The 21,867-nt window shown below is 40.5% G+C and overlaps 1 protein-coding gene across 1 annotated transcript in view; it reads left to right on the forward strand.

The window, feature by feature from the left end:
• The first annotated feature begins 4,433 nt into the window (after window positions 1-4,433).
• The window catches only part of LOC124272186, a 43,320-nt gene continuing 25,886 nt past the window's right edge, over window positions 4,434-21,867 (forward strand). The window contains 1 exon segment of the mRNA XM_046707326.1: window positions 4,434-4,675. Coding sequence (XP_046563282.1) covers window positions 4,630-4,675 — 46 coding nt within the window. The 5' untranslated portion in view covers window positions 4,434-4,629.

A 21,867-nucleotide genomic window follows, 5' to 3' on the forward strand; every position in this document is an offset into this window, starting at 1 on the left:
GAACACAGATTGGGTACAAGAACTGAATTGGGGAAGAGATGAGGGCTCAGTGACCCGGTCACCGCGTCACAGGAAGGTGGTTTCAGAGTCAGAGAGATCCTCAAAGCGATCGTAGCCCTACGTCGTTCGTAAGCGTGCTTCATTTAGGGATTTACATTACCGTTAGGGCTGGGCGGAAGGGAAAGTAATATGTTCAGGGAGTGAAAGACAGACTAATTGTCAGGGAAAGAGAGGCTTTCGGGCTGGGTTGGGCACCGAGACAACATCATTTCAAGAGAGGCAATTGAGGGCAAGGGATATAGCAAAATGTTCATGGATAAAGAAACACTGAGCTGGTTCCGGGAAAGTGGGAACCGTCCATGAAATACAGTCCTTGACAATATCTGTAGAACACAGTCCAAGGCAACATCCACGATACAAAGTCCAAGACAACATTCGTGAGACACAGTCCAAGGCAACATGCAGGAGACACAATCTAAGACAACATTCATGAGACACGATCCAATACAACATCCATGAGACACGGTCCAAGACAAAGCCAATGAGACACTGTTTCAGACAATATCCATGAAACACTGAGACAATATCCATGAGACACAGTCTGAGAGACAACATCCATGAGACACAGTCCAAGACAGCAACCACGAGACACAGTCCAAGACAACATCCACGATGAACAGTCCAAGGCAGCAACCACGAGACACAGTCCAAGACAACATCCACGATGAACAGTCCAAGGCAGCAACCACGAGACACAGTCCAAGACAACATCCACGATGAACAGTCCAAGGCAGCAACCACGAGACACAGTCCAAGACAACATCCAGGAGACACTGTCCAAGACAACATCCATGAGTCACGGTCTGAGACAACATTCATGAGACACTGTTTGAGGCAATATCCATGAGACACAGTCCAAGACAAAGTCAATGAGACACGATCCAATACAACATCCATGAGACACGATCCAAGACAAAGCCAATGGGACACTGTTTCAGACAATATCCATGAAACACTGAGACAATATCCATGAGACACAGTCTGAGAGACAACATCCATGAGACACAGTCCAAGACAGCAACCACGAGACACAGTCCAAGACAACATCCACGATGCACAGTCCAAGACAGCAACCACGAGACACAGTCCAAGACAACATCCACGATGCACAGTCCAAGACAACATCCATGAGTCACGGTCTGAGACAACATTCATGAGACACTGTTTGAGGCAGTATCCATGAGACACAGTCCAAGACAAAGTCAATGAGACACGATCCAATACAACATTCATGAGACACGATCCAAGACAAAGCCAATGAGACACTGTTTCAGACAATATCCATGAAACACTGAGGCAATATCCATGAGACACAGTCTGAGAGACAACATCCATGAGACACAGTCCAAGACAAAGTCAATGAGACACGATCCAATACAACATCCATGAGACACGGTCCAAGACAAAGCCAATGAGACACTGTTTGAGACAATATCCATGAGACACCATCCAAGACAACATCCATGAGACACGGTCCAAGACAACATCCATGAGACAATGTTTGAGACAACATCCATGAAACACGGCCTGAGAGACAACATCCATGAGACACGGACCAAGACAACACCCGTGAGACACGGTCCAGACAACATCCATGAGACACGGTCCAAGATCCATGAGACATCCAAGACAGATCCGTTACACGGTCCAAGACAACATCCATGAGACACGGTCCAAGACAACATCCGTTAAACACGGTCCAAGACAACATCCATGAGACACGGACCAAGACAATGATCCGGTCCAACACGGACACGGACCAAGACAACATCCATGAGACACGGTCCAAGACAAGATCCATGAGACACGGTCCAAGACAACATCCATGAAACACGGACCAAGACAACATCCATGAGACACGGTCCAAGACAACATCCATGAGACACGGTCCAAGACAACATCCATTAAACACGGTCCAGAGACAACATCCACAGTGAAACATCCACCAAGACAACATCCATGAGATCCATGAAACGGTCCAAGACAACATCAATGAGACACGGTCCAAGACAACATCCATGAGACACGGTCCAAGACAACATCCATGAGACACGGTCCAAGGCAAAGTCAATGAGACACGGTCCAAGGCAAAGTCAATGAGACCTTCTTTGAGACAACATTCATGAGCCACTGTTTGAGACAACATCCACGAAACACAGTCCAAGACAACATCCATGAGACAATGTTTGAGACAACATCCATGAAACACAGTCCAAGACAACATCCATGAGACACGGACCAAGACAACATCCGTAAAACACGGTCCAAGACAACATCCATGAGACACGGTCCAAGACAAAGTCAATGAGACCTTCTTTGAGACAACATCCATGAGCCACTGTTTGAGACAACATCCACGAAACACAGTCCAAGACAACATCCATGAGACAATGTTTGAGACAACATCCATGAAACACGGCCTGAGAGACAACATCCATGAGACACGGTCCAAGGCAACATCCATGAGACACGGTCCAAGGCAAAGTCAATGAGACCTTCTTTGAGACAACATCCATGAGCCACTGTTTGAGACAACATCCACGAAACACAGTCCAAGACAACATCCATGAGACAATGTTTGAGACAACATCCATGAAACACGGCCTGAGAGACAACATCCATGAAACACGGACCAAGACAACATCCATGAGACACGGTCCAAGGCAAAGTCAATGAGACCTTCTTTGAGACAACATCCATGAGACACTGTTTGAGACAACATCCACGAAACACAGTCCAAGACAACATCCATGAGACACGGACCAAGACAACATCCGTAAAACACGGTCCAAGACAACATCCATGAGACACGGTCCAAGACAACATCCATGAGACACGGTCCAAGACAACATCCATGAGACACGGACCAAGACAACATCCATGAGACACGGTCCAAGGCAAAGTGAATGAGACCTTCTTTGAGACAACATCCATGAGCCACTGTTTGAGACAACATCCACGAAACACAGTCCAAGACAACATCCATGAGACAATGTTTGAGACAACATCCATGAAACACAGTCCAAGACAACATCCATGAAACACGGACCAAGACAACATCCGTAAAACACGGTCCAAGACAACATCCATGAGACACGGTCCAAGACAAAGTCAATGAGACCTTCTTTGAGACAACATCCATGAGCCACTGTTTGAGACAACATCCACGAAACACAGTCCAAGACAACATCCATGAGACAATGTTTGAGACAACATCCATGAAACACGGCCTGAGAGACAACATCCATGAGACACGGTCCAAGGCAAAGTCAATGAGACCTTCTTTGAGACAACATCCATGAGCCACTGTTTGAGACAACATCCACGAAACACAGTCCAAGACAACATCCATGAGACAATGTTTGAGACAACATCCATGAAACACGGCCTGAGAGACAACATCCATGAAACACGGACCAAGACAACATCCATGAGACACGGTCCAAGGCAAAGTCAATGAGACCTTCTTTGAGACAACATCCATGAGACACTGTTTGAGACAACATCCACGAAACACAGTCCAAGACAACATCCATGAGACAATGTTTGAGACAACATTCATGAAACACGGCCTGAGAGACAACATCCATGAGACACGGTCCAAGACAACATCCATGAGACACTGTTTGAGACAATATCCGTGAGACACTGTTTGAGACAACATCCATGAGACACAGTCTGTCATAACTTGATGCAGATAATCGTACCGCTTTTACGAGAAATGTGTAGAGAATGTCCAGATTCAGTTCTTTTAACAGAGCATATAGTTGTACATGTAGAAAGCAGTTTGTTATCTGCTTTTGTTCAGCACTTTTCCATGAAAAATCAAAAATGTTTTATGCACCATTCAGGTGTTCCAGTTAAACTCATAAGACATAAAAAATGTCAAAAACTCAAGGATACGTAGTTGAAATTACAATATTATACAATGGGTGTATAAAATATATATAAAGCTCAAGAAGTATTAATAATTTAGTTTATATGTTCAAACAAGTGTATAGCGTGTCAGCTTCAAGTAGCTATTCACGAAAGTGTTCAGTACTATGAAAACGCACAGAATACTAGTATATTTATTCTGAATTTTAGCGACGATAATCAATGCTATGTCACTTAAAATTATGATATGAAAGTGATTATCAAATGTGAGGCTCAATAGATGCACTGCTAAAATGAGTGTCACTCGTACGCCAAGTTCATCACATTTTATTGTGGCCAACCACGCAAAAAATAACTCAACAACTCTAAACGTAAACACATCATCAGCTGTCAGTCAAGCGTGACACGAGCAACAGAAAGGTCGCGATGACCACAAAATGCCAAGGTTCTGCTGGGATATCCACCAGCCTCGTTCTCATTTCACCGTGACGTCACACTTCGTCTTTGTCGGGAGAAATTCCCCACATATCGAGAGATTCCCCAGCCTGAAATGGTGTATATTTCACGAAATCCTTGTGTTTAGGACAAGATGTGGTAACGTACGATATTTAGACATTATTATCATGGTAACTACCTGACAGACAAGCTCGGCCAAGGCGGATTTAGCCCTGAGCTGAGTGGAAAATCTCGGGGATGCCACGTAGGAAATCAACAACTCTGTCCGCCTCGCCTCTCAAACGTAAGTAGGCCTAATGTTTTATGATAATTTTTGAAACCGAGCTTGGCAAATAACGTTGCTGTCATGCATGTGTCTATATATCCTTGCTTTTGAAGTACATGTAGTCTGATATTACACACGAGGGGTGGGAGGGTTATCTTTTTCACCTCGTTTTGGGGAAACACCTCCAATATTCGACAGGGGTTACCCTTATTAGTTATGCATTCGCCCGCAACATCCGTTGGCTAATTCAGTAAAATGGCTTTACTAACAGCTTTGAATCTTAACGTGTGTGTAATGTTCGTATCTCTTTGAATGTAAACGTGTGTTCAGTGTCAACAAGCTTTAACTTATGACACATATTCAGCGAAAACATTGCTGTTGCGAGGTGGTAATGGCGTTCTAGATGGAAGAGTCGACATAGCAACGTCGAGGGTGAGCGGGTTTCATGTGGCTCGTGGATCTATAAATAGCAGAGACAAGCATTCCTGCACAGGTTGTCGCGGGGTGTTCCGCCGAGGTCGCAGCACGAAAACAACATATTTATAGACTGCTGAATAGTGGGTAATGGGTCCGCGTTTCGTAAAATCAGCTTAATGTACAACGGTGATATCAAACCTGAAAGTAGGACATGAAAATCTTAATTGTTAATCTTGACTTAACGTTAATGAGCAGTTTCCAGTGATCAGAAAGGCTAATCGTATGCTTTAAACCGGAATAAGATTGAATATTATCACAAAACGATGAGAGAATCTATACCTTTATGGAAAATAATGCAATAAGGAAGTTTTTTGTGAGATTTAACTTATGGAAAACATCTAAATGCAGACATGAACAACGGTATGAAACACTCCCAATATTTAGAATAGGATATTGTAATTTTATGCAAACAAGGAGACACCGAACGATCTCGTGTTAGCTCTTTCAAGCTAACATGGTAAAAGGCGACAAACGGGATCGGGTGGTCAGGCTCGCTGACTTGGTTGAGTGCGGCGTAAAACTATATTTACTCACTCTCTCACTCAAGCTAACACAGAAGTTTCATTTCTTCTAAATGAGTGAGTTGCGTTTTACGCCGCTTTTAGCAGTATTCCAACAATATCACAGCGGAGTTTACCCAGGAGGGGTTTCACGGTCCACACATTACAACCATGTGGGGAATCAAACCCGGGACTCTTGACATGGTTGTTCACTGGGAACCCAAGACCATTTATTTGATGTTCAAGACGGCACTCAGCAATATTCCAGCTGTATGGCGGCGGTCAGTAAATAATAAAGTCTAGACCAGACAATCCAGTGGTCAACATCATGAGCATCGATATACGTAGTAAGAATCACAGGGGCGTGTCACGCTTAGAAACGGCGTTAGAAAGACATATAGGTATATAGATCCTACCCTAGTACTATATAAAAGGATATAAGGCGTGTCACGCTTAGAAACAGCGTTAGAAAGACATATAGGTATATAGATCCTACCCTAGTACTATATAAAATGATATATAGTACTAGGGTAGGGTCTATATACCTATATGTCTTTCTAACGCTGTTTCTAAGCGTGACACGCCATAGTACTAGGGTAGGATCTATATACCTATATGTCTTTCTAACGCTGTTTCTAAGCGTGACACGCCCCTGTGGTAAGAATAGGATGACATGTGTCAACCAAGTCAGCGAGCCTGACCACCCGATCCCGTTAGTCGCCTCATACGACAAGCATGTGTTGCTGAAGGTCAGTTCTAAGCCGGATCTTCACGGGTACCCAAGACCGAAATGAAATTTAATCTACTGTATACTGATTACTGAAGTCCACACTCTATGCTATTTATCGACTTACTGACTGAATGTTTGCCGTTACGTAACACCATCACTCATTGTCATGATTATAAGAGAAATCAAATTATATTGTATCTATTTATGCGCAAAGTTAACGGCTGTCAGGACCAGTTTATATGATTTGAGGATCTTGACAAGACGTATTCAAATATGAAGTCAACATAGCATGTAGCTTGGGTTTATAAGCACAAGACCTTTCGAAGAGTGCACGTGAGCAAGTTTGATATTTAGTAATGTTGATTAAATAACGTTTATTTAAATGTAAGTATATTAAATATCCCAAAAGCCTAAATCCAATGTATTTTATTGGTGGCGCAGTGGTCCACTCATAAGAGCGCTCTCTCATCACGTCGAAGCACCGGGTTCGATTCCACAGGTTTCATTCCTCGCATGGGTACAATGTATGAAACCTTTTTCGGTTTCCCCTGTCGTGATGTTGCTATAACGACAGAGGAATCTAGCTTTGGCACTCGGTATTACGCCTATTTTACTCGGCCACTGAGTTCTGCTGTTACAGTATGCTGTAACATTGGTTGGTTGGTTTGTTGTTTAACGCCGCGGACCAGACAGTCCGGTGATAGACAGCATGATCATTGATTTAAGCAGTTGGGATACGACGACATGTGTGAGCCAGGTCAGCGACCCTGACAACCCGATCCCGTTAGTCGCCTCTTACGACAAACATGGGTTGTTGAAGACCAATTCTAACCCGGACCTTAACGGGTCCATTAGACTAAGGCTTAGTCTCTGAATATATATAATTTTGATAGTATAATAAGCCCATTCATATTGAAAAGGAGCCCTAGGGAGACAGAGATTCAGAACCTGAACCTGAGGAAATCTAGACTTGCTTTATTTAGGGCTTTAGCACTGCAGAGAGGGCTTGGCAGTAGGGAAATTAATGTGGTTCAGGGACTGTGAGACAGACTACGGGTCCATGGAGATTGGAGGTTCACAGGTCGCCGGTGTATAAGAACAGCCAACGACCATGACTGAAAACGTCATTAAACAACAAGCAAACAAAATAAAAGCCGGTCTATAATGACTATCGGGCGGCTGTAATGGTTGATGTTGCCATGCAATACGACTTGGGACGTCGGTCGTGCTGTCGAGCACTTGTTTGTCCTGCATGACTGTTATAAACAGACTGGATTCAGTATTAATCAGCGCGGATAGAGAAACTTACGCCATCGAGTTTACATACACGTAGCCGTTACATTTAATTAAAGTCTCAGCATATTTACGTAAACGGAAACAATTTGTAATGTCATTATTTGCGGCGATACTCTTCAGCTTGAATACATCAGATATTACACGTGTAAATCGATATGCATTAGCAGAGTCATCCGAATGATTCTCCTGATTTTGTTTTTCAACATATCATTGATAAACTGTGTACAGTACACAACAATGTGCACTTAAAACAACCCACGAATCCGTTGGTATATGACCAGATGGTGGCCACGTGAATACGTGCAAAACCCTAGTTGCGGGTACAGCAACGTGCAGTAAACACTTGGACAAAGTACTGTGACTATGTGTCCCAGTCCACCCAGCTGTGAATGGGTAACCTCGAAAGGATGGGAAAGCCGCGATAATTCGGTGTGCCTTGTGGCTGCAAGAGTTGTATTATCCCCAGAGAGTTGAGATTGATAATACGATGTGCCGTTGAGATTGACATCCAGTGATCGAGGGAAAAAATACCAGCGCCTTGAGCATGTACTTAAGTATTTAGTTGCGTGGATATGTGCGCTATATACGTATCGTATCCTATCTTAAATGGATTGTACGTCCTCGTCGTAACGTTCATGTCGGAAAGAGGACAAACTGTTCGAAATGAACAATGTAATACTGCTTGTTTTCGTGTAGAGGACACGGGTAGTGCAGTCGCCTTAGGCACCGCAAATAGCTGTGCAGAGTTGTGTCCCTTTGGCTTACCAGGAACCTGTGATAGTGTGTTCAAGTGGGCCGGTTATATTTCTAGGTTTATCAGAACCATACCTGTGCGCGCTTCACCTAAAGGGTAAACGTCTTAGATGTGCATCACTTAGGGCTTCCCTCTAACATTAGTTGACTTTTGACACGCGATGATACAACTGGACCTATGTTCAAAATAGTAATAAACTGAATTCACCCACTTTTGGTGGGTCATGTGTGTCTGTTAGTAATGGATTATATACAGTTATCCGGCAAATTGAAATATATGAAAACAAGAACACTCAAATAATATTGCGTTGATGAAAATCACGTGTTTGTCATTGTAACGTTAAAAAATGTTTAGACTAGACGCAAAATATCATTTCCAGCTGTTTTCAATGCACTAAAAAACGCATATTTTACCCGTTTATTACATGTGTGTTCTTCGTATATGAATTTGTTTTCACATCGGTGTGATATTAATAATATGAATATTACTGACTGCCTCGCAGGTAGCGAAGAGCGATTGACGATTGCGAAATAGTTTGCAACAACTGTTGTACCCCCTCCACAAGAAATGAACTGGTCCGGCAAACTCCCACCTGGCAAGGACCCAAGTCTTCCAGTAGATTAACGTGACCTAAATTTGCGGGATTTCGATCGATTCCTTAGTTGAAACTGAGTTTGATGAATTTGCACAAACGTTACTGTTTTCAAAACACATATTTGATTAGACCATTGCTAAATTACATTGAATCGATGCCAAATTATTGTCGAATTTCATGAATCATAAAAACTGGGCAGTTGTTATTCATGATGTTTTCGCGGCGATCTCGGGACTGCCGGTTACGAGGTTCGAAAGGACACAGGTAAACGTGTGGTTGAATTAGCGGCGAATTCTTTCAAATATTTACCAACAAAATGACCAAGCGTCACCCTGTTTCATATGAGAATTGCTAATTAACACGCGGAGGAGCACAGTTGATGCGTATGTGTCATCGTTCAGTCGCAATCCGAGTGCAGTGTCTGCTGTAAATGAGACTGACCCCATTCGAGCGCTGGGAAACTCAAGTTGTGACGTCATTGTTGCCTTGGTAGCGGTGTCACATGGGTGTTTCCCCATGAAATGATTTACAAGAGGAAGATGTTTCAAATCAATGTTTTTCAGTGTTGTTTAACATATGTCGACGGTTAACACAAGCATCATTCATAACACAAAACTTATAGAACAATCTTTGAAGTGAACTTGAATGCGTAAAGATTTTTTGTGAAAAGAATGTCCAAATAGAGATCTCTAAGCTTGTGTTGGCATTCAGGTTAGGCCATTGAGAAACATTTTCAGTTTCCTGACTTTTTTTAAAAATCACTGGAAAGGAAGGAAAGGGATTATTCATTCATTCGTTCATTTATCAGTAAGACTCATCAACTGAACTTTATAAAATGATATAATCTGGCCAAATGTTGACATGACCTTTCACTTATAAGTCGCTATTATTAATGCAACATATGTCACAGATAAAAATTACATATGCAGGTATATTCTAGATCTGTTCAAACCGCAATTTTTCTGCAGCAAATGTCAGTACAAGTTTCTAAATTGTAAACTGAAATTTGGTGTTTAGTTTCAACTCTTGTTGTGAAAATCATATTTTGTAAATTTCCCAGAAATTGGTCCAATATGATCTCGCCAATATAATCTGAATATAACACTATTGCATTCAACAAAATATTTTAAGAAAAAACTGAATATAGAAAAAACTAGTTCTTTAATTGCTTGATGAGAATACATGGTTGGGACTCCTAGATAAATCCCTGACATGGCACTTATTTCAAAGTCTGGAAATTATCTGCTCATCAATATCAGTCCCTATCAAAAGTATCAGAATCTCCACAGCAACATCAGTTTCTGAAGCAGTCGGGATAGTGTGTACTTTCAAATGGGCACGACCCAGTGGTTAAAGCGTCGCTCGTCACGCTGAAGACCCGAGTTCGATTCCCCAATGTGTGAAGCCCATTCCTTGCATCTCCTGCTGTGATATTGCTTGAATATTTCTAAAAGCGGAGTAAAAAATGAACACCCTCCCTCACTGACTTGCTCAAATGGACACATTAGTCACACACCTGTATGTTTACCATTATAAAGTCACAACAATACCAGGAAGGACAATAACAACATGCAGACAAATCCATCAATCCATTCTTCAAATCTGGCATTAGATTAACCGGTGTCAACAAACAGATCTGTAATTTCTGTAATTTTCAATCCATAACAGGCCCTTTTCAACACTGCAGATTTGATTTACGTCACTTTTACAGGGGTGAAAATAACCCATTGCCGAGTGTTTTTTTCTTTTGGGCTAGCAAATTTGTATATCACACTGTACCGGTATCCAGTTGACTTTCCAACGTTAATTATGTTGTTTATTTAAAAAATCAACAAGAAACGTCCGTATAGTGGGAAAATTATCAGCGCCAGTGATTGTACATGTGCCACTGTACCGAAGTACACTAGCAATTTTAAAGTTATTTCCACCCCTGCTTTTAGCAATTTTCCAGCAATATCACGGCAGGGTGACACCAGAAATGGGCTTCACACATTGTACCCATGTGGGGAATCGAACCCGGGTCTTCTGTGTGACAAACAAATGCTTTAACCACTAGGCTACCCCACCACCCTAAACTCAGTGGTGAAACTGAAAAGTCTCTGAATAATTTGTCTACTTGTTCTCATTAACTTGGTTGGTAGATTGATGTGGATAATAAGTTAAATCAGCTGATGAACCAAATAGTGATTTGAGGGACCTGAATCATAGTTGATGGGGCTGCCAGTTAGCCAGAGTGAAGAGCCCCTTTAAGCATGGCATGAATCATGAATGACACCGTAATATAAAAATCAAATTCTAAAATAGGATTAATACCTGATTGAAAATGCTGTACCTGCATGAAGGCTGTATTGATCAGCACGATTTGCCTCACGATCAGTACAATTAAAATTTTAGAAATACCTTGGTTTCCATGGTTACTGTGTAAAAAAAAAATAGAACCATAATCACATATGCATGATATTGTTGCTTTACCAAAATTACATGTGATTGTCATATCTTAGACAATTTGATAATCTTTGATGTGACTACATGTTTAATACTACAATTAGAAAATGCTGACTATTTTTTATGGTTTTATCTTCTACAAGCAAGTCAACTTGTCATACCAGTATTAGGTCGTCGCGACTCATGACCTCATACTTGGGCCCTTGTTGACCCTTGTAGTTGGGTTTCGAGGCAGACTACGCCCTCGGTAACCCATGTTTGTTTCATTTTTTAATTCAGTTTGCCATGACACATAACAACTATTTAATGGATCTTTTGGATTATGTAGGTGTTCGATGAGTACAGTGTGGTCATACCCTTGCACCATAGAGAGGGACCAGGTTTGGGCTAATTGACAAGCACAGCAAGTTTGATTTTTGTCCCTCAGACAACATTGTATGAGTACAGATGAGTAAATAATGACCCACAAATCACAATGCAGTTTTTTTTTTAGGATTCTGCACAAAGTGGCATAGACTGACGCTTCTTCTCTGAATATATATAATTTTGATAGTAACAAACAAACCCATTTAAATTAAAAAGGAACCCCAAAGATTCAGACCAACGATTCAGAAATGGGGATATCTAGTCTTGCTTCCTATAGAGCTTTGGCACTACAAGGAGGGCTAGGCAGTAGGGACTGTGGAAATAATGTGGTTCAGGGACTGTGAGACAGACTACATTGCAGGGAGGGCTAGGCATTAGGGAAAATAATGTGGTTCAGAGACTGTGAAACAGACTACACTACAGGGAGGGCTAGGCGGTAGGGGAAATAATGTGGTTCAGGGACTGTGAGACAGACTACACTACAAGGAGGGCTAGGCGGTAGGGGAAAGAATGTGGTTCAGAGACTGTGAGACAGACTACACTACAAGGAGGGCTAGGCGGTAGGGGAAATAATGTGGTTCAGGGACTGTGAGACAGACTACACTACAAGGAGGGCTAGGCGGTAGGGGAAATAATGTGGTTCAGGGACTGTGAGACAGACTACACACTACAAGGAGGGCTAGGCTGTGGGAAATAATGTGGTTCAGGGACTGTGAGACTACACTACAAGGAGGGCTAGAGACAGCGGTAGGGGAAATAATGTGGTTCAGGGACTGTGAGACAGACTAGGAAGGCTAGGAGGGCTAGGAGGGCTAATAAAATAATGTGGTTCAGGGATTGTGAGACAGACTAGGAGGGCTAGGCAGTAGGGGAAATAATGTGGTTCAGGGACTGTGAGACAGACTAGGAGGGCTAGGCGGTTGGGGAAATAATGTGGTTCAGGGACTGTGAGACAGACTAGGAAGGCTAGGCAGGTTGAGGAAATAATGTGGTTCAGGGATTGTGAGACAGGACTAGGAGGGGGGAAATAATGGGTTCAGGGACTTGGGAGACAACTAGGAGGGCTAGGCAGTTGGGGAAATAATGTGGTTCAGGGACTGTGAGACAGACTACAAGTGGCTGTGTCTCACAAATAGGAAAGAAAGCATAATTTTGGTAAAAATTAGAGCAGTCATATGAGTTCATATTTTCATAAATGTTTTGATATTTTATTAACTTCATGTAAAACTAAGCATAAAGGCCTCTTTTTGTTTATTTTTGCTGTTGTCAGTTAAATCAGAGACCATATAATAGCTATTATATTGTATCTGGTCAAATTCATGTCTGTTCTGCAAAGCCACAACATTAATTACAAAGACTTGGCATTTTTGGTATATATATAATTACATTTTTTCAAAGTATTTGCCAAAATCTATTGCTGATAAATTCCAAAACCACCGAGCATTGATACAGATACTGTACAGATTAGCTGTATTGAGCATGGGGTCCATTAAACGCCGTCTGTCCCACTCCAACAACAATCTTTAAGTAATCTTTATAAATTCGCCTGTTTCAGACTGAAAATGTCCATGACAGTGTATATTTCCTTGCATATGTTACACATTTATGACTGAAAAGATGTATAATTTATCTAGCTTTGAGGTTGTTCTTGAGTTGGGTTTTAATGCTGCTTTCAACAATATTCCATTTGTATCACAGTGTGACATTTGATGGGAGTGGACAACCTGAAGTGACATAGGTGTCAACAAGCATCCCCCCTTTGTGAATATGTTGATTTGGGCTGCAATTGATATAGTTTTTATTCTTAAATAAGTTTTACAAGATTATGAGTGAGTGAGTGGGTTTAGTTTTACGCCGCACTCAGCAATATTCCAGCTATATGGCGGTCTGTAAATAATCAAGTCTGGACCAGACAATCTCGTGATCAACAGCATGAGCATCGATCTGCGCAATCGGGAACCAATGACATGTGTCAACCAAGCCAGCGTGCCTGACCACATGATCCCGTTAGTCGCCTCTTACGACAAGCATGGGATACTGAAGGTTCATTCTACCCCGGACCTTCACGGTTCTACAAGATTATGAAGCAGTAGACAGTGTATTTTTTTAGATTTAAGTTTTGTTATCGAGATTGTACAGAACATGTCATGATTCTAGTGACTAATGTTTTGTTGATGAGTATGTTCTGTCTTTATTTATTTATTTATTTATTTATTTATATATATTTATATATCGCCAATATCCAGATCACCTGCTCAGAGGGCTTTGTTTTTCCCTCGATCATTTGATGTCAGTCTCAAATGGCACAATTTTTTATCAATCTCAACTCCCTGGGGACCATGCAACTCTTGCATACACTAGGCGCACCGAGTTAATGTGGCTTTCCCATCCTTACGAGGTACCGATTCACAGCTGGGTGGACTGGGACACATAGTCACAGTACTTTGTCCAAGTTTACTGCACGTTGCTGTACCCACAACTAGGTGTTTGCACGTATTCATTAGGCCACCATCTGGTACTATACCAACGGATTCGTGGGTTCTTTTAAGTGCACAGGGTTGTGTACTGTACACTAGGGGTTGTGACAACACTGAGAGAGTCTGCACACAAAGTTGACTCCAAGGTTTTTACACCCGGTCACAGGTAGGCTCGATCCCGTCACCTCAAGCTCGCTGGATCACTAGCCTGGCGCCTTAGCCAGCTCGCCCACCACGCCCCCATCTTTGGAAGAGAAGAAACTTTTTTCGTGTGTAGGTACATGGAAACAATATCAATTATGTTGTAATTCAGTTGGTAGTGAGATGAAAATCTAAAAAGTAATTAGTTATGGCCTTATGGCTCTGTGGCAAGGCAAGTTTAACTTTTCTAAGATCTTCCTCAACCGGATCATAGACCTGCAGCCTTTTGAGAGATCTCGTAAATGTCAAGGTCACAACGAAAATCTTCTAACATTGAGAGAAGTTTTGATGGATATAAGCATTTAGTGTTTTTTAATGTATCTGTAAGTTCATGTTAGTACCAACCAACCAAATGTAGATATCTCATTCTGACCTACTTTCCTTTCTGAACATAGTACCATGACAAATGAAAGCCCAGCTGACAAGCGACTTGTTTTGTTAAAATACGAGTATGTATTGATGTCTTTGTTTATAAAAGAGGATGTAAAAATATTTTGTTTACATAACAGTATGTAAAGATATATTTGTTTATATAACAGAAAGTAATGATATCTTTGTTTATATAACAGTATGTAAAGATATATTGTTTATATAACAGTATGTAAAGATATCTGTGCTAATATATATAAGAATGTGTAAATATATCACTTTGTGGTGTAGCCCCAATCAACATGACGAGTTACAATTTATCAATCAATACTTGAATAATTAATTAGTGAGATGATCAAAATGATAAAGTGAAGAATGCTTTTCTTTGTCAGACAGGCGCGTTTAGTGTACAAGGGTCAATGGCGTGTACATCTCAATCAACATGGCTGTTGTCAATTACTTTCTGTTTGTCTGCAATGGATACAAGGGGGTTCAGCTCTGGGAATAAGTCTTGTAATGGTGTATATATAGCCCAGGCCATATTGCCATTGATTAGGTGACGCTCGTGTATATGGCAAGCTCGACAGGTTGTGTGCTGCGTCCTGTTCCAGGAATGACTCATAGAGTAAAAATAAACACAATGATGTCATGAGATGTCGTTGATATCATTTATAAGGGAAACTGATCATGGTAAGACACCTCTGTATGTCAGTATCGTGTAGCCCTCTGTACAGAATATTTGGCTGCATTTATGGTTTGTACAGATATTTCGTCAATACCATAGCTGGGTCCATGTTTTACAGTTCAGTGCAAGGAGGCCTACTTCATGAGGGGAGTGCTAGTGTTATGGTATTATATTAGTATTAATGAAAGGATATTGCATGCATCATTAAGTTACAGTGCCTGTGTACTTTTGTAAAAGTCTGACACATCTTTAATTGTTGACTTGAAATGTATGCCTGGAGAGACGCTTAATAGATCTTTTGTTACTTTAAAAGATGGAAATTACAGTTTCTTCCATTCTATTTAGGATTTTGTTTGCTGCAGTGAATTCATTGTACTGTAGTTACTGAATCATGTGATCTGAATCCTGCTGAAGTGGGCCTAAGTTACATATGTACCCATTACAAGAGACAGTATTCATGAGTGAAGTTTAATCTTAAAGTCCTTGAGTTTAAATTGTTTACATGATGCATGACCCGTGAAGGTGCGGGTTAGAATATTGATCTACAGTAACCCATACTTGTCATAAGAGGCGACTAATGGGATCGGGTGGTCAGGCTCGCTGACTTGGTTGACACATGTCATCGGTTCCCAATTGCGCAGATCGATGCTCATGTTGTTGATCACTGGATTGTCTGGTCCAGACTCGATTCTTTACAGACTGCAGCCTTATAGCTGGAATATTGCTGAGTGCGGCGTAAAACTAAACTCACTCACTCACTACATGATGCAAAATATTACATCCCAAGCATACAAATTGTGAATTGACACAAGTCAGACTGTACATGCAAATGGATACCAAACGTCTTGATGTTAAGGCATGTATGTATGAGGTATTTATCGGCAGATAAAATGTCGCCTTAGACATCTCTTTTGACAGAAATACAGTCATTTTCTTCACATCCCATGTCAGATTTTCTTCACTCAGTCAGTTTTGATGCATGCAGACCCTTGAACATCTGGGTTAGAATTGGTCCTTATTAACCCATGCAGGTTGAAAGAACCAACTAACAGGATCTGGGGGGTGGTCAGACTTGCTGATTAAATTGATGTATCTCAGTTATTAAGATTGAAGCTCATGATGTCAATCACTGGATTGACTGATCCATGCTCGATTATTTACAGACTGACATCATAGCTTGTGTAGTGCTTCTAAGTGACATTATTCAAGCTTTGTATCATGTCTATAGTCATGATAATAAGCAAAAAGGCATGATACACACTTTGTATTTCCTTTTTTGTGTTGGTAGAGTCGTCACCCACTTTTTCCAGGATGAGATGTTGTGAAGTACTAAGTATTTATTAGAATTGGGAATAATTGAATAATTGCACCTGTGTTCAGCTGGTGGAGAAACAGATGAGGGTTGGGTTCTAACTGCTATTAGGAACATTAGTTTGAGTGCCACAGAAAGTCATACAGAAAGTTCAACAATATCCTGGTCCACTGCACAATTTTATTGGGATGTAAAGAGCACCAATTATTTCAAAATTTGGATGTCTAAGTGTTCAGTCTACTGGAAAATATGAAAAAAAATAGTTTGCTAAATTTATTTATCCATAATAGAATGATAGAAAACGCAATTGATATAAATGGTGGCAATTTCAACAAAATAAGTGTGTTTGGAAATGTTGAATGGTTTTCTTTAATGTTCCATTTTCCAGCTAATTATGTCTAAAACTCAAAGGCTGCTTCATTAATGTACCGGGGCGGTGGGGTAGCCTGATGGTTAAAGCGTTCGCTCGTCATGCGAAGACCCGGTTCGATTCCTCTCATGGGTACAATGTGTGAAGCTCATTTCTGGTGTCCCCAGCCGTGATATTGCTGGAATATTGCAAAAAGCGGTGTAAAACCAAACTCACTCACTCACTCACTCATTAATGTACCAGTCAGAATCTGTACTTGTATCTTATCTTTCTTGTTTGTAAAAATTAGTATGGATTTTTGACTTGCACATGTTAACAGCACCAACTTGAACTATAGATGATGGGGAAACATTATTTTCGGGGTACAAAATTCTATTTCTCTTCATTACACAGGGGTGGAAATAACCCATTGCCCGACGCTCCAGTCCAGTGTTTTTGTTCGTCGGGCTAGCAAATTTGTATATCACGCTGTACCGGTGTCCAGTTGACTGCAGCATGGTATCTCAGTGGGCTAGCACTATAAAACCAGCTTCAGTCTGAGCTAGTACAAGCAGCCGCACATACACATACACACGCATGCACGTCGTCATATGCACGAAATATTCTCAAGCCCGACGTTAAACCCAATTTCACCTCACCTCACCTTTTCAACACTGCAGATTTGATTTACGTCACTTTTACAGGGGTGGAAATAACCCATTGCCCGATGTCCGAGTTCAGTGTTTTTTTCTGTTGGGCAAGCAAATTTGTATATCACGCTGTACCGGTGTCCAGTTGACTTTCCAACGTTAATTATGTTGTTTATTTAAAAAATCAACAAGAAAATTGTCCTGTATAGTGGAAACATTATCAGGGCAAGTGATTTTACATGTGCCACTGTACTGGAGTACACAAGCAATTTTAAAGTTATTTCCACCCCTGTTACACCACGTAAAGTTCAGTCATTGGTCAGAGTTAAAGGGGCTTTTAACATCATATTACAAAATCCTAGTTGCAGATTATTGGAAAAAGCTATTTATTTATTAGATAAAAAAAACAGTTCTGACTTTCAACCTTAGAAAATTTGAAAATTGCAATATTGGTCAGACTTGATATTGATGATTTATAATTAATTAGTAAGAAAAGAAATCATTCTTAGAGTACTAATATTGTCTTAAATTGCTTAAAGTTTCAGGATTTTTCTTCCAATACTTTAGAAAATGATCATGAGGATAGATTTCATTTCCAAAAGCAGAAATACAACAACAGAAAAAAGAAAAAAAGACGTATGAAAAGAGACATGTTTCAATAGTTTGTCAAACACATTAAATTCTTTTTTACACTTGCAAAAGTTGGGACATATTTATTTCTGAATCAAGAAACCAATTGATCTGGCCTGATATGTTTCCTGGTATATCTGTTGCAATGAAACTGGTCTGATTTAATGTCAAGGTCATTTCGTGTCAAGTTGGTTGCTACTTTAAATACCTGAGTATTTGTGAGTGAGTTTAGTTTTACGCCGCTTATAGCAATATTCCAGCAATATCACAGTTTCACACTTTGTACCCATGTGGGGTATCGAACCCGGGTCGTCGGCGTGACGAGCGAATGCTTTCACCACTAGGCTACCCCACCACCCCGAGTATTGATGACGTTTCATTAAAATTGGTATGTAGCTCTGAGTGTGGCCCTGCTTTGAACTCATTGAAAAGTTGGGTTTTTTTGGTCAAAATACATCAGAGGGCAAGGTCATGATTAGTGTTTTTGTAATGTTCTTTTATCATTATCAGTTTCTTAGGCATTGTTGCCATGGTTAATACCTCTACAAACGTGATACTTTATTTTGCATATCTTACCAGCTGAAGTTTTTATATCTGGTCTGTTAAACATGTCAAAGGTCAAGACCATGTGATATTCTGAAATATTGTTTCATCATTCAATGTTAGCTACAGTTGCACTGTTTTCAAAGGCTGTTACGATTCACTCGCATATTCGGTGAATCGAACCGTAGCCCTTCATGAATTCAATTCGTTATTCGTGGTCACCAGAACCGAATATTAATGAATATTTGCGAAGTTTTTAAGGTAGTGTGTTTTACTTGAACCATTATGTCCTCTTTCAAAGTGAGATATGCAAGAATGGAATATGTACTAGCCTTGTAGTACTAGTAGCGCACGTTTGGTTAGTTTGCCTGTAGGTCGCACATGGTACTGTTGACTAACTATTACATACCAAATTTGAGTGTCATGAGATCACTGGTTATTGCTGTGACAAATTAACACTATCAACATGGGCGTTCCACTTTGTACATCAATCACTTAACTACAATATTGTATTCATGAATAATTATTCGTTTACCCACTATTCGTGATACGTATCATATTCGCCAAATAGTGTATTCGTTACAGCCCTACTGTTTTCTGAGCCAAGTTTCTAAGTTGCCAGTTGTATATGCCATTAAACATGAACAGCAATAACTATTGGATTTACCTGGAGTCAAGTGATGATTAACCAGGAAAGTAGCCCAATGGGAACAGCTGAAAGTTTGGCCAAGGATAACATTTCCTGGGAAAGTTTTGGTCTGGTATACAGGGCTTCAACAAAAGTATTCCGTTAACTTTTTCCACTCAAGAAGAATTGACTCCATGTTGACATGGAGAAATAAGTGAATATAAACAATCCATAAATCGTGTCACCTGATATTTAGTTAAGTGTATAGATCATCTGGCACAAATGTTAAGAGTATGGCTTGTAGCATGTGACGACTTGTAGGTACAAGAAACAATCAATACTATGGTGTGACAGACTCTTGTGGAACTTGTAACCAGGGCAGACGGCTTCCTGTGTACTTGTACAAGGGCACTGTAGAACACTACATTCTTGAATATCATGAGATGCCACATATTTCTGTACCAAAGTCAACATACTAAGTTGTTACGAATAGGGGTGGGTATTGCAGAGAATATTCATATTGCGATATATTTCGATGCGAAAGCATGTATTGTGATATGCATTGCAATATATTGCATGAAGTATTTTTAAACAAAAAACTACTTATAATCGAGTTACTGCTTGATTTATAGAGCAAAAACACAACAAAATCACTATGCTTGATTAAGCTTTAATAACAAATTTTAATCATGATAAAATAAAAATGTGAATAATATTTGGCACAAACGAAACAAGGAAATATCCGAAGATTTCCGATTGTTACGACGTTTTCCGAATGCATGTCAAAATACCGGTTTTCGATCAGCGTATCGCAATACGTATCGTTTTCATGTCTGAACCGGTAAATACCGGTAAACCGGTTATATTGCGCAGCCCTAGTTACAAACATAACCAAATAACCGCTATGACATGTCTTCTGCCTCGTTTCACAAAATGTATTTCTGTAATGGTCAAAAGGATTGCGACCGCCTCCGTGGTGTGGTTAGAGCGTCCGCCCGGAGTGCAGAAGGTCGTGGGTTCGATCCCCGACTGCGTCATACCAAAAGACGTTAAAGATGATAGTTGTTGGTCCCTGCCTGGCGTCTCGGCATTAATGGGTACAACAAGGACTGGTCAGCTCGGAGTCAGTATAATGTGTCTGAGTGGGGTATTCATGCTTAACTGCGGCATGGTATCTCAGTGAGTTAGCACTATAAAACCAGTTTAAGTCTGGGCTTATACAAGCAGCCACACATACCAGTACACACGAATGCACGTAGTCATATGAGCAAAATATTCTTAAATGGGATCTTAAATCCCATTTCACCTCACCTCGCCGAAGGATTGCAAACAACTGAATTTTATAGAAAGGTAAATCGACGGCTTCCACTGTTCACTGATGTCATTTGGGATGTTTTGTGTAAATTTCTCTCTGTTAATTTAAAAAAAACCTGAATGCTTTTATGGATGATCCTTCTCTCATATGGTAAGTTTTGTTGGCAGTGTAAGCACCTTACAATACATGGATGTATTCAAATGTTGTATTTATATATTTATGACAACATATTGTTCACAGGTATATGGCTACATGTCAGCATAACTCACGGACATTTTGTCATGCTTCATGCTTTGGCTCTGCTGGCATGTTTATATTGTAAACCTGTCGTATTTGTCATGCTGAAAGCTTGTGTAGTCAAAGAGTTTACAGTACAGAAAGTCTTGAAGGCTCCGCAAGCTTGTCTCACAAGTGACTGCATCGTCATGGTAACAGCATCCTATGTAAATGTTTCTGTTGATTGCATGAAACCTGAATCAAGTGATTCCGCAGAGAACGGTCATCTACCTAGGTATCTTCCTTGCTTGGGATGTTTTGCTACTCATTCCTGTTCATTGACTGGCTTCTACTATGCAGTTATTTCCAAATAAAAAAGAAATGGAAGTGATTCCAGAGCATTTGATTGGCCAACCAAATTAATTTTTTGTTCATTCATGTTTCAATAAACCAAAAAACATCATGCCTATCCCACCAATAGAATACTGTTTCCGGACAGACTGACAACAAAATGAGAATGGTTTTCGTTGCATTATTGCACCAAGTTCGTTTTGTGGTCTACAGATTTTTGTGATAAATATGTCTGTGAACTTATTATTAGGGGTGGACGATAATACCTGTGATTTTCGTGATGTAGTCAAAAATGCAATTAACATTTGTATATCCTATATT

Source organism: Haliotis rubra, unplaced genomic scaffold (genome assembly GCF_003918875.1).
Source record: "Haliotis rubra isolate DU_JTF1 unplaced genomic scaffold, ASM391887v1 Scf167, whole genome shotgun sequence".
Lineage (NCBI taxonomy): Eukaryota > Metazoa > Mollusca > Gastropoda > Lepetellida > Haliotidae > Haliotis > Haliotis rubra.